A 14,459-nucleotide genomic window follows, 5' to 3' on the forward strand; every position below is an offset into this window, starting at 1 on the left:
TTGCTACAGCTTGATGTTAGTTCCAATAATAGAGAAAAAGAAATGTGCACAAGCACCTGTCACTCCGCATTCCATGAAGTTTGTGTCTTCTCAGTTAAAATGCAGATGAACACTGGAGAAAGTTGGATAAAATGACATGTGGATGCATGGAAACAAGAAATGAAGTACAGTTCATTGTTGACCTCTTGCCCCCTTAAAAAGAAAAACCTTGTGTCACAGAAAAGTGAAAACCCTGTTGTTAAACATGACTTTCACTCCATTTCTACTTAACTCCGGTGCAAAATCTGCACTTACTATTTTTTTCTTCATTGAAATGTGTTGCGGTGGGAGTGTGTGGGTGTGTGTGGCCGGCAGATCGCGCGGAGCGCTGTCTTTTGTCACGCGCTGTGCTGCTGCACTCCCACCAGCGGCTCTGCCTCTCATCAGCTGTTGGAGGAAGCCGCCTCGCGGGCAGATATGATGTAATCAAGCGGGGAGGCAGAGCCACCGCCGGATCATCACTGCTGCTCCGGGAAGGAAGCGCGTCTCTCTCTGCCGTGTTTGGAGCAGCCGTGCCCGTCGTCTCCCGACCTGAAGGATGCTGGATGCGGGCCAGCGGCACCGGCCGGGGATGCTGCTGCTGCTTCCGCTGCTGCCGCCGCCGACCCCCCTCCGTCGTCGGCTGTAGTTCCCCGCCGCGGCCCGGCGACTCGTCTCCCCGCAGCTGCTCCATCATCCTCCGCGTGAAAATGGCCCGCGCTCCGCCTCCGCCGCTCCATCTGTCGCCGTTCCAGGAGGGCGCTCGCTTCACGTCCGGCGGCTCGCAGGCCCTCCGTGTCGGCTGCGGATCGTGTTTCCGCCTCTGAGCCTCCCGTTACGCGCATTTCGCCTCCTGCTTTTAGCCGCTTCGGATATTTTTGGAGCCCGGAGATGGGCCGAGTCCGCAGCTGCACCGGGATCTGATCCTTCTCCAGTCACCGCGATGGTTCCCGTGATACCCATCTGAGCTCCGGTCGTTTCTACGGAGGGATTTTTTTCTTCTTCTTTTTTCTTTCTTTTTTCCAGCATCTGGGCTTTTACGCACGGAGTGAGAGACGGTCCGTGCGGCGGGTCCTGCCCTGCGGGGGGGCGGATGAGCAGCCTCCGTCCCGTCGTCCACCGTGTGGCCCTGTGACTTCACCCCGGGGTGTGGAGGTGCGGACATCGGCACCAGAAGAGTGGAGTTCAGGGTGGAGGAGGAGGAGGGGGGGACGACTGCCTTTCCAGCTCAGGTTTAAACCATGGCCAATGAACCTGTCATCCTTAACGTGTATGATATGGTAAGACCCCCTCGCGCTGCAGTCTGATCACCTGCTCTCTCTTTCAGGGACTGTTTGTAATCAGACACCAGCAGCCTGGGAAGTGAATGAACTGAACCCACATGGGCACTATAGGACAATTGCACTGCGAGAAGTCTGTTTTTAACATAAATCTAACTGTAACGTTGTATACTGTTAATTTAAACCAAAAAAAGACAATAATTCACCCTCAGTTGCACTGACTGGCTGAGATTTACTGACAGAAGAGGCTGCTGTGTTGTAATTGCTGTACGGTACAGTACAGTACAGTGCAGTACGTGGCCTTATCTGGTTTGCTGCAGACATGCATGGAGTCATGAAGCGAGGATCTCGCAGCTTTTCAGCTGGAGTCTGTCACCCCTTCTGGCCTGTGAGTGTTCACTCACATTCAAGCATAAGCAAGCAAAAAGAGAGACTTGGTTTGATTATACAGCCTGCAGGCTTGTGAAACAAGAGCCTCCCTCAACCCCCTGACCTCTGCCACCGTGCCTCCAGTTCACATGCTACACACACACACACATCTGCACACATGAAGCCACAAACAGCAAGCAAGGAACAAGGCTGGCCATTGAGGCCGGTGCCCACCGCCTGGCTCTTCACATAGTGTACTGAGCATCATGCTGCCACTGAAAAACTCCATTTACTGCAGGATTTTCATCATTTACCAGCTGAACAGAATAGAAACACTTTATTAAGCCTAGAGGGGATTTCTTGAAAAGAATAACAGAATAAATAGCACAGAAACACAGACATGTACCATACACTCAGCCGGTGGGAAGATCCCCACCTGCAGCCTTAGATGTAACTGGTGCTCAATGATGTGTTGTCCATGTTAAAATCACAGCATCATGTGTTCTGATATTAAACATTTTAATCACTTGAAAACTAACATTTATCAAAATTTGTTGTTTATAAATCAAAGTAACTAAAATGCTCTTCAAACTCTATAGGGTGTTTTTACTACTCCACATCAAAGTGAGAGATTTCATTCAAAAGAACATGAAAAATGTTCTGGATAAAAAAATTATCTGTCACCAGCAGTTTGATAAATGTGATTATCTGAGATATATATATATATATATATATATATATATATATATATATATATATATATATATATATATAGGTGAGTAAAGTAAAAGGTATGTCAAAAATAAGATTCACTGAGTGAACCTTTGCAACTTCATCATGAGATGATGGAAGTATTATCTGTTCATAGGACTTTTAATTCAAAGTAATTAGATATTACTCCAGAAGCTTCATTTACTGCAACACTGTTGTCATTTAACAGCAGAATGCTGCAACAAATGCAACTGATGGAAAAAAAAAACAAAAAACAGAAAACATGAGATGCTTTGCAAAACGTGACTGTTATGGTGTAGTGGTTAGCATTCATATCAATAGGGTCCCCGGTTTGATTCCTGTGCATGTTCTCCCCTGTGTGAGTTTTCCTCTCCAGTCCAGAAACATGCATTTTAGGAAGAAAACTGACTATAAATCACAGAATTCTTAAAGCAATTAGACCTTTGAATAACCTTAACCTCTCTAATGGAGATATATTTTCTTCATTCTGAAGTATTTTGACGATTCTCTAAAAATCAAGTCTTTTTCCTCCCAGTGTTTCATTCAAATATCCCAACCAGTGTTTTCAAGCCGAAGCTTTGAAGCCTTAATCTTTGAGACAGTCCAGACAAAGCAGCAGTCCCAGCGAGGAGAGGAGACAGTGCTGCAGGTGTAGTTCGACCCTCTGCTCTGTCCGGCTGCAGCCGACGTGACAGCTGCTCGGACTTCTGATTAAATCCCAGCGTTTTTCCGCCGTGCCGGGACTTAACGGGTCACGCCGGGCTCGTTGAACTGGGAGAGAGTGATCAGGAGCAGAGCGGGCCTTAAACGCTTTGCAGAGAGTTAAACAATGATGAGGAAGAGGAGGAGGAGGAATCGATCATCCACAGTGTGGGATCAATGTTGACGGATGATGCTCGGTGCGTCCGTGTAGACGGGAAGCGGTAGCGCCTAAAACAGCTGCAGTGATGAGACTCATTTGTTTGCTCTCTCCAGGGACTGACCAGTAGTGAAAATCTGATTTCACTCACAGGTGGGAGAATTTGTCCTTGCAGATTGTTTTCTTTTTTTTTCCAGTTCATTTGTTTGTTTGTTTTCGGTTCCCTCTCTGTCCCTGCTACCCAAAGGCAGGGGTGAGTGGAGCAGAGGTCACAGCAGAAACATGAGGAGAAGCTGCTAACTCGAAGTGATGTGGCGGAAATGCTTTTATTGTATTACTCTGAGCCCGGAAACATGTTGTATTATTAATACGGGGACAGCTGGGCCTGCGTGGACGGCTCTTAGCATGTTTCCTCAGGGGTGTCTGAGTGTCGGTGGGTGTTGGGTGGGGGATGAATTATCTCCACGCTGTCTGCAGCGCGGGGCGGCAGGTTGGCTCAACAATGGCGTCAGCATGGGCTGATGGGTAAATTTCCCTCCCCTGAGTCCAGAGGCAGCAATTGATTGTAAATGTGCTCCATGACGGACGGACTCCTCTCAGTGTTTTCTCCACAGTGCATGCTGGGATACCCTCCCTGTTCCACATCCAGATAGGAATGAAAGGATGCAGGAAGCACACGAGTGATCTCTGTGATTAATTCAAGCTGAGAGCGGTTTTATCTCCCTTCAATGAGCTGCTTTGTGCCCTGTTTTCACGTCCTTTCCTTGTGATTCCCTGAGAGAAGCCGCTTGTTTATTTATAGCTTTTAGCTTCTTATTTATGCGTCTTGAAAACTGCCTCATCCCGTTCAGAGTCACACGAGGCTGGAGTCGGTCCCGGATGAAAGCAGGACGGCTTTGACCTGATGTGGTGCGCAGGTCTGGGGGACTCCACGAGACCTCTGACCTCTGGGATCTGGCATCAGGATGGTAGCAGCCGATGCAGATGACTGTGGAGAGAGGCAGCGTGCACGACAGATACTTTAAAGCAGGGTGTCAAACTTACGGCTCATGGTCCTAAACCAGGTCAAATTATGCACAAGGTGAAAATATCAGTCTAAAAGTCGTGCGTGGCGGGTTGATGAAGATGTGCGTCCTGAAGGCTGCAGAAAGCATGAGTCCGAGGAGGAGCGGTCTGGAGGAGACCACTGTGGTTCAGATCAGATCATCTAAAAAAAACTTCTTGAACTTGAACCTGAGCTGAACCGTTTTAAAACAGACCTGGAGAGTCTTTGAATGACATTATTCCTTTCACCAGATCAAACCAGGCGGAAGCAGACGCGGACTCTAACCTGGACTCTCATCTAACGAGCCAGACTTTTTAAACCACTCTGGGATTCTTCAAAATAGATTAATAATTTAAACTTGACTTGGACTCTCAGCTTAGATTCTCTAAATCGGACTCAGATTCTTAAAACTAAACGCTGGACTCTTTGAAACTCCTGTATTTATCAACCCAAACCAAACCCGGAGTCAGTATTTGCTCTGATTAAACCGCACAGTGACTCTCTGAACCAGATTAAGATCTTTAAACTAAACAAACACTCCTCATTATCAACTTTAATCCTTTAAACCAGACATACAATTTATGCTTGAACACGAGTTAAAAGGTTGAGATGGAACTGTTTTGTAAATGTTGCATTGCTGACAGAGGCATCAGGTGTCTTTGTGCTGCGTTTGCCTGATATCTGACTCTCTCCTGACTCTTCTTGTTCATCTCATCCTTCAAGCTTGGATGTGTACAACCTCACCCAGATATGTGAATTTATAGATCTGAGGTCAATCCGTCCGTCTCGTTAGTCTCTGTTTATTCCTGTTTGGTCTCCATGTCAGGTCTTGTCCTTGATTCCAGTTTAGCTTCAGGTGGAGTTCCTGTTGAAACAACAGACCTGAACCATAAACAAAGGTCCTTCTGTGTTCACTCTTGGATTTCTGAGGTTCATTTCTATGACTTTTCTCTTAGTGGACTTCATCTAATACTGATTTTAACCCCCACCCTGACTGTGACCATATTAAACTAAAATATAAACATTTTTAAAAAGTAGAGTTTTATTACAATTGTGAAACCTGTAAATAATCTGTTTAGTTTTTTAATTGGCTGTTTTTTAAACTCTTTATTTTCTACCTTATAATTACAGACCTTATAATTAAAGACTAGTTCTATTTTTTCCTCTTCAATTTCAATGCCTTTTTGAGACAGAATGATACTTAAATATATTTCTATTGAATAAGAAATGGATAAAAATCACACATTTTTGCTCCAATATGTCAATGTCCCCCCTTAAGGTCTGTAGAAAAATACGTTCCTTTTACCCAAATTTGATACTGAGTACTGGAGTCTGACTATACTGTTAACTATTTACAAAAAGGTGGCTTAAATATGATTTTTTTTTTCAATGTGATGGGTTTATATTTGGACATGAACATATTTCAATTGCACTGGTTTTGTGTGTGCAATGCGTATCATCGAATAAAGTGCCAAAAATAGAAAACACAAAGGGGTTCGTTATGATAAATGTGAATTCTCTCTATCTCTAGAAATCCTGCAGAAGATTTAACTGTCTGAATGAGAAGTATCACTTCAGAAGAAATTCCAGAAGTTCCCTAATATGGATAAATGGAGCCATTCAGGTCTTTATTTCCTCTTCTAACATCCCTTTTCCACCTTTTCTCCACAGTACTGGATAAACGAATACACCTCCAATCTGGGAATTGGAGTCTTCCACTCAGGCATTGAGATTTATGGCAGAGGTAAGAGGGGGAGGCGGGTGTGGGGGGGCAGGCATCCCTTCGTGTTTCTAAAATCTCATTACAGTTTTGCGAGAGCAGATGGGCACAAGCGTGCAGGACGAACTCAGACCTGCGAGGCTGCTTTCACAGACACGGATGAAGTCTGCTTTTAAATATGGAATATGGGCTTGTGTTCCTAATAACATGACCCCATTTCTCTGGGTTGAGTCACCACTGACTCACACTGCGCGCGTGTGTGTGTGTGTGTGTGTGTGTGTGTATATGTGTGTGTGATGTTTGCAGTTTGAAAAAAAAAAAAAAAAAAAAAGCATGAAACTGGATCAGTGGGAATCCATCATGCCCTCACAGCCATGAGTATTTTCTGTGCTCGGAGAAAAGTGGTGATAGAGGGTTCATTACTGCTGCGGGAAACCACCCATTACACAGAATTTCACAGGAATCTGCTGCATTTGCAGCCTTTTAGTCCTGGTTGGTGTCACAGTGCTGTGAATTCATTGATACTGGATTAAACAGATGAAAACCTTTCAGTTTAAATTTGAGGAAACTGTTGCATAAATCAAGTCAAAATGACTTCAGTTGAACTGTTTCAGCATTTTTTTAAACTTCAGCTAAATTTTATTGATGCTGCGTGCCAGAAAACTGTCAAAAGCTTCATTGGCGTGAAATCATACCTCCTCTTGTCAAAGCATTGTGTTTGGATATGAATCCCACCTCCTAACGGGCTCCACGACAAGAATGAGTCGGGTTATTTACTTCCCCTGTCAGCAGTCAGAATGTTTGACTGATTGTTGTACAACCGAGCTCAACAGTTCATTTGGTATTTTTCCAAGTTTGGAAGTGCTTTCTGTCCCCGCTGCATGAAGCGGAGCTCTGACGTGACTTCAGCCCGCCGTGATCCGTCCTCTGACGGCTGTGGCTCAGTTGGGAGAGCAGGTGGTTGCTGGTTTACTGTTCACACTGAACCTCTTGATTTGGTTTCTCTGTGTGTGATTGTGTGCATAAATCAGTGAACGCGACGAGTCGTGCGAGAGCGTGGAGCTAAATGGATAAAGATGTGTTTGCCAGGCGGCGGCGGTAATCTTGTCATTGTGTTTCTCCTCTGGTTCTCATCACTCCTCCATTGTGTTGCGGTGAACGCGGGGCGCACAGGCCTGCAATTAGCCCGGCGTAATGATTTAAGCGTAGCGTGTCGGTGATTAATTACACGCCTCTTGTGCGATCTCAGCGGTTTATTGCTAACCTGTGTTTCTACTCCTCTGTCCTCCGCCTCGCAGAATTTGCTTACGGCGGTCACCCGTATCCCTTCAGCGGCATCTTCGAGATCAACCCGGGAAACGCCGCAGAGCTGGGAGAGACGTTCAAATTCAAGTGAGCCTGCGGCGCAGAGCTGCTCTTACCGGTGGAGATGAGTGTGCTGATATAACCCTTCCACTGTTTTTTTTTTCTTTAAACAGGGAGGCCATTGTTTTGGGCACCACAGACTTCACAGAGGAGGACATAGATAAAATCATGGAGGAGCTCGGCAAAGAGTTCAAAGGCAACGCCTACCACCTAATGCACAAAAACTGCAACCACTTCTCCTCCTCGCTGTCTGAGGTCAGCGCCTGAGAGCTGTGTTCCTGCACTGTTGAGTAACACCCATAAAAAAGACATACCTAAAGATACCCGTCGCATCAAAGTTTACACTGAGAAGTGCCTTTAAAGGGGCATGGCACCTGTTTCACACTTACAGGTCGGTTAAATAATTCATCATGATGAGATATAGATGTGAATAAGCATGCTGAGTCAGGGCTGCAGGATGATGGAGCTGTGGGTGGAGTCGGGAAAACGATGTCAGTTTGTCACGTGGCAGAAACTGTTAGACCTCCGGGCAACATCAGAGTCAACAATTAACCGATGTTTGTTTTGTGGGAGGAAACCCGAGACGAAACTCAGAAGAAGAACCTGCAGAGCTCAACGAAGCCAAATCGAGAGTCGAACCGGGGATATTCTCTCTATAAATCCTAACCTCCTGGAATATAAGGGTTAAAATGACATGAAACCGGCAGGACTCACTGATCTGCTGCTTTGGCCTCCTTGATAACATTTAAATAATATCCACATGACTGCAAATGTGGTGAACACTGTAGTCTGTGGTGGCAGCTTACACAAGTGTCAAACTAAATATTGGTTAATGCAACATGATTGAACAACGTCACAGACTTCCTAAAAAAGTGTCACTAAAGTGATAATTTGTACAAACATTACATAGTTATGACTATTTACACAGGTATAAGACAATACAAATATTGGATGTTTTGTGCATCAGTCAACATTTAAAAGGTGCAGAAAAAAGCAATATAAAGGGAAAAAAAGTACTTTAGTGATGTTTTTGGTTAAATTACTTTTCTGTTTAACCTTCAATACTAAATGACACAATCACAGTGGGATTCAAACCAGCAAAACACACAAGCTTGTTTTTCTGGCGTTCAATTCAAAAGCAGCGGTACCTTTTAACAAGGAGCCAAATTATACAGAAAAAACTGCACCTAAAGTGTTGACTATTCATTAATGTCTAAAAAAACAGAAGCAAAATTAGATAAGAAGTATCAGGAAAGGACAGAAAATGCATGTGAACTGTGAGTTTTTCACACTATGACACCGGTGCTCCGTACACTATAAAGAGTACTGATCATTTATCTTCAAATACAACTAATTGTGAAAACTGTAATCAATTCCAAGCAATTCACAAAAGTTCATGTAGATTTAGTAATAACAGTAACACTTATACTTATAACAAACAGAAGAGAAAACTAAAGAAATGGAAATAGATAAAATCAATATTATATGATTTCGTATTTTAACATAACCCCAATAAATAATGTCTATATTTACATTCAGAAGGAGTTTATTAAAAGCAACATTAGAATTGTCATTGCTAAAATGCATTCATTGTTAAATGTTGTCTTGAATTTGATTGGAAGACGAGCAGCAGCTGCTGTTCTCGGTCAGGCTGAGTTCTCACGGCGTCTCATCCTTTCTTCTCTCAGCTGTTGTGCGGGCGGGAAATCCCCCGCTGGGTCAACAGGCTGGCGTACTTCAGCTCCTGCATCCCGTTCCTGCAGAGCTGCCTGCCGAAGGAGTGGCTGACCCCGGCCGCCCTGCAGAGCCACATCAGCCTGGGGCTCCACAAAGAGGAGCAGAACGAGTCCAGCGACGAGGACCCTTCGTCGCCGTCGGGCGGCGGCGCCGCCGCCTCCGGCTCGTCCCACAGCTGTCGCCATACCCGGGTGTGAGCCGTCCGCCATCCTCCACCCGTCCCGCCGCCCCACGCCCACATATAACGCCGACACCTCCTGCCACCGCTGCCGGTGGCGCTCGCAGGCTTGAACAACCACCTGACCTCACACTGTCTGTCCTCGGAGAGACGAGGGGCGGAGCGGCGGAGCCGATGCCCCAGACTTCACGCCGACACGGACTCTGCGCGGCCTCCCGACGGGACGGCGGGGAGAAGGAGGCCGACTTTAACTCCAGCACCGGAGCGCGGCTCGGACTTCAGCGGCCGCCGCCTGTGGAGCAGAAGCTTGTGACTCTTCGTCGTTTCCAGAAACGTTTAAACCTCCGTCAGCCTTCCCTGCCCTGCCTTCAGAGCTGCTTTTGTAGGAAACCTAGATAGCGACACCTGATAGTGACATTACCAGGACGACTGCTAACCTGCTCAACAAGTTCTCGTTCAATAACCTCTCTGTGGCCTTCCGTTCATATGGTAGACTCTGCTTTCCCTGTGTGGAACTTTTCTTTGGCCATGTTTGAGGGTTCAGTGAGTTAAAGAGGATTTGCTGCCTGAATGAGAGCAAATGTTGCATGTTGAAAGACGAAACCGTGTCGCCGACCGACACTTCTGATCACTCCGTCAAGAGTTTTCCTTTTTTGCTGAAAGAAAATCTCCCAAAACAGGGATTGTTTCAAACTATGGGTCATACGTGTGGTTGTAAACAATCAAGGGCAAATACTGTTCGGTTTCAACCCTTGGCTGGTTCGGCGGCCTCGGGCTCCCTGGTAGCTATCTGTGAACATCTCAGAGACACAAACACAAAGCTAGTGAAGCTGCTACTCCACCCGGTGAACTCTTTGTCTATGTTTTTATATCCAGCTGATCTTTCTATGACAATGGTGCAAGAAAAACAAAAAAACACATTACAGCGATGCCCAAAAGTCTTGTTTGGATGACAGCAGTCAAAACATCTATTTTCTCCAACTGCCACCAGAAACACAAAGCTGATCTGCTTCACAGTTCAGAGGAAAACACGACGTGCTTTCTGGTTTCCACGCGGTTAATAAGACACTCCGGCCCGCAGCTGGTTTATTCAGCCAGGAGGGATTTTAAAGTTTGAGTCTGTGAGGCCTCCAACAACACATCCTCCAACTCCTCATTAGTTTAACCTTGTTTAGGTTCAGTTGATTCTGGGAAGCAAGTGAGACCACACTTGGATAATTGAACCCTTTAGAGACCCATAAATTCATCCAGGGTGGTCTGAAATCTCTTTTCACGTCACTTCAGACGAGAATAAAATGCAGAAAACATCAGTTTTGAAGTGGAGAAACATTATCACTCCTCAGATGTTCGTATCTCTGAACAGTCCTTTTAACTAAATGTTATTATTCCTTCTCCTCTCTATGTAGACCCTTCTTTTGAAAACTACTTCTTAACCTAGCCTATCTCCACCATGCTAGCTGTCTGAATCATGGAGATTTGCTAGTTTACTCCCACACAAAGATTAGATGAATGCATCCTCCGTTTCAAATGGGATTTGATTATTTTAATATGGATGTAAGTGACACCATGATTATGTTGTTGAACACCTCAGACACTCCAAAAATGAACTGATTTCAACTCCTTTTACAGAACTGTAGATTGAAGTCTAATGCAGTTTTGTAAGTGGAAAAAAACAAAACAAAAACTATAACCCAGAAATCCTCTATTATTACTATTTGAAGCCCCCTTATTTAAAAAACTATATCTAATCTAGATAGTGTAAGCCATAATATCCAGTTGAACTATTCCCATTATGATGCTTATAGGCCCTCCACACACTTTTAAGACATTTTTCTTGTTCCATGCAATCAGTCTTATTATCGGGATCCCTCTCTTGAAAAGCTCATATTCACTATGAAAACCTGTCTCCATCATTCTTGGATTCAGCTGAGGCTACAGCTGTAATATTTGTTCCTTTCAATATCCAGAAATCCAGCCATGACAGTGTAAAATCACTGTGAGGCGACATAAACAGTTTTGTAATCAACATTGATACATCTTTGAAGACGACAGGTTATAAAACTTCTTATTCCTCAAATCTCTGAACTCTCCTTTAAACCAAAACACATCCAATTGTTGTCTTTTTAATGGACTTTTGGCTATTATTTTTCTTTTTGTACATTGAATTTCCCTGAACTCAATTCAGAACTCCATTTCTCACGTCCAGTGCTGTCAGCTGATTTCAGAGTGTGAGTGTTCCTCTTAAAGAAATATGCCCTCCGGCTCCTCGTTACTTTTATTTGTTCAGTTTAATTTGGTTCTCAGATGCCAGTGAGACCAGGATTGCATAAAAAAAAAACACCTTCACACTACAGTCTTCATTAAAACCCATAAAACTGCTTTAATGAGGCAACAAGTGGTTTCTCAAGTGGAAAAATATGATTTAAGTCCATAATACTTTAATTGTCCAGTCTCTGAGCTGTCTCTTTCACCAAATGAACCACGTTCATGGGTGTTTAATTTTTCTTTCTTATTTATTTCACCTTAGACACACTGAACCTCCCATAAAATGTATTGCAGCCTTCCCGAAGACCACTTTGCTAATCTCTTGTTTAGACTGTTTTGACTACAAATGCCAGCTAAATCAGCCATCAACAGTCTCCTAACGTTTCTATCAGTATTAACAAAAAAAGATCAGTGATGAAAGCGTTTGGGGAACCTCTGTCAGTGTAGCCAATCATTAAGAGGACAGAAACCTGGTTCAGTTTTTGCACTCAGACTTGACTTAACACACATAGGGCATTATTTATATAATTTAATTCCAGTCTGATACACAGAAATTTAGAGGGGTTATTCACATCTAAAGTGATGTAAACGTACATTTTTGAGTGGTTAATTGTTATATAACGGCTATGGCCTCATCTGAAAGCCAAAAGAAACTGCATGAGCAATGTGGAGGATTTACTGTTCCAAACTTTGTCCGATGGGAAGTCCTGAGACTCCTAAATCAGCCTGATTCAGCACAATAAATCTGAGTTTTCTGTGTGAGAAGTGGGTTTTCCCAGAGGAGCAGAAAGTCTGGAGAATAGGTTCAGTGCATGTAAATGTTTGGGAGACCTTATTCTCACTTTGAAAACATGTGGTCTTGACTATTTTAATCTTTTGACGGTTTCCATATTTTACTTGGTTAAGGTGCGTTTTGGTGAATTAGAACTAAAATATAACAAATATAATCACATTAATTTGAACCAGTACATGTTGAAGGGTTCAGGTTCAGTTTTGGCCACTCGGACCTCAGCCTGTGTACTCAGGGTGACATACACATGATACATGGGTCAAATTGTTTTGTTTCGACCCCTGTGACTCTAAACGCCACATAAGGAGGAATAATTCTCAAAGTTATTGCGATTTTATTAGTGACATTGACTAATGTGATAACACAGTCCAGATTTTCCTCCCATCTTGTAGACATTAGACTTTATCGAACCAGACATAACGTGTCAAAGGCGTTGGCAGCCACATTTTGTGACCTCTGGACAGAGCCAACAGTTTTTTTTATTTATCCCCCTTTACAAGTATGAATGCTACGCTACTCTAAACTTATCCTCCAGACAGGAAAGTGGCCTCGGGCTCTCATCAAGAATACAAATGAGTTTCCCACATGTTCACTTGCTCCATTTCCAGAAAGCACTGGAGGGCGAACGCTTTTTGAGTGGTCGCTCATTATATCAAAGGTGGCTGCAGTGGAAAGAGCAAAAGGGGAAAATATGATGTCACAAGTTATTTCCAAACTATGGATTTAGCAAGTTCAACTACATTAATGAGTATTTAATCCTGAATAAGGAGCTGGTGATCATCCTGATGGTGTCGGGATCCTTGATATTTCTTGAAGTGAAGGAAGCCTGCTGTGGTTTTAATTTCCCCTCCCTCCCGTCCCTCCTGTCGTAGTTGTGTCGATGGACAGCTACCCTCTCTCAGGAAGGACATCACGTTAACCTGTGGTGATGACAGACGTCTCACTCCTGCTGAGCATCTTTATCAGCGGGGTTAAAAGTGCAGATTAATGTTTTAAATTCATGTGCTTCGATAAGCTAAACCCCTATTTATTTCTGTCTCACTTTTTGTTACGTGTGTCTGCATTCCCTTTTTTTTTCTTTTCTTTCGTTTTTGCCATTTTTTGACTCATGTTGAGGTGGATGTACAGTGACAAGTATTACATGCTCTGAAAGTCTTTGGCACTTTTTATAGAGCAAACCAGACAAGTTTTTTTTTCTATTGTACTGTGTAGACGTAAACCTTGTATCTCCTTTTCCTAACCTGAGACAATTTGAAGAATGATGATAGTCCTAGAATAAAGAGACAGAATACCAAGGGATGGCTTGCCTCATCTGTTTTAGTCTAAATCAGCATATCACCTTAGTTATCACTCAATATACCAACATCTAATTAATGTACCACCATAAATCTCTGCAGGAAGCCTGGCAACAAGCTGCTCATCAGTTTAATTTAGTCTAAAATCTTAATTTTAACATGAATTCAATTTACTACAATTTACTTTAAATTTATTGGTTTTCAATATGTGATTATGTGAGGGATCTTAATTTCACTCTATCACCTCACAGAGGGCCGGAGTTTGCAGGTGTTTCTTCTGATAAACAGTTGTTTAGTAAATTCATTCATAGAATAATAAAGTAGCCATTTCAATCCGACTGTAAGAGTTCTACCAATCCTGATGTCGAGGTGGGGAAAAAATGTGATTAAAAATATATTTGTAAAGCACTTTTGGCCAATTTTCGAGGTCTACCAACTGCACAGCACAAAAAATGTTTCGAACATTTGTGCAAACATCTGGCATTTTGTTAATTTTACATAGATGGCCTATGCCGAACCCCAACCCCCACCAACCCTTATTTAGGATCCTTTCTTTTTTTTTCTTTTTGCAGTGCAGTCAGTTGATTGTATAGGTAACATGTTTTAGTTGTTGGGGGGGACAGGCAGATTCCAGTGGATTTAATATAGAAATTGGTTGCCAAACAGCTGTCCAGTTCTTTTCAATAAGACAACAAGTTTGCCTGTTCGCCTGTTTTTGAAAAAAGTAATCGTAGGGTTAAAACAGGAAGTATTTAGTGCAAATAACTTTATGGGCAGCGCAGCCAGAAGGGGATAAAGTCCTCTCT

General features: G+C 43.5%; 1 protein-coding gene across 1 annotated transcript; it reads left to right on the plus strand.

Annotated features, from left to right (window-relative positions):
* The first annotated feature begins 1,030 nt into the window (after positions 1-1,030).
* On the plus strand, positions 1,031-13,654 carry LOC115406276 (deubiquitinase DESI2). Its single transcript, XM_030116176.1, has 5 exons — positions 1,031-1,298; positions 5,975-6,047; positions 7,322-7,415; positions 7,502-7,643; positions 9,077-13,654. Exons 1-5 carry the CDS (start codon positions 1,260-1,262, stop codon positions 9,320-9,322), a joined length of 594 nt encoding a protein of 197 aa, XP_029972036.1. The 5' UTR covers positions 1,031-1,259; the 3' UTR covers positions 9,323-13,654.
* Positions 13,655-14,459: the final 805 nt, after the last annotated feature.

The sequence above is a fragment of the Salarias fasciatus genome, chromosome 19 (assembly GCF_902148845.1).
Source record: "Salarias fasciatus chromosome 19, fSalaFa1.1, whole genome shotgun sequence".
Taxonomy (NCBI): Eukaryota; Metazoa; Chordata; class Actinopteri; order Blenniiformes; family Blenniidae; genus Salarias; species Salarias fasciatus.

Coding starts and splice junctions, on each gene's coding strand:
- LOC115406276 (XM_030116176.1), top strand. CDS start 1,260: ATGGCCAATGAACCTGTCATCCTTAACGTGTATGATATG. Junction 6,048..7,321: donor CATTGAGATTTATGGCAGAG/GTAAGAGGGGGA, acceptor TCCGCCTCGCAG/AATTTGCTTACGGCGGTCAC. Junction 7,644..9,076: donor TCTCCTCCTCGCTGTCTGAG/GTCAGCGCCTGA, acceptor TTCTTCTCTCAG/CTGTTGTGCGGGCGGGAAAT.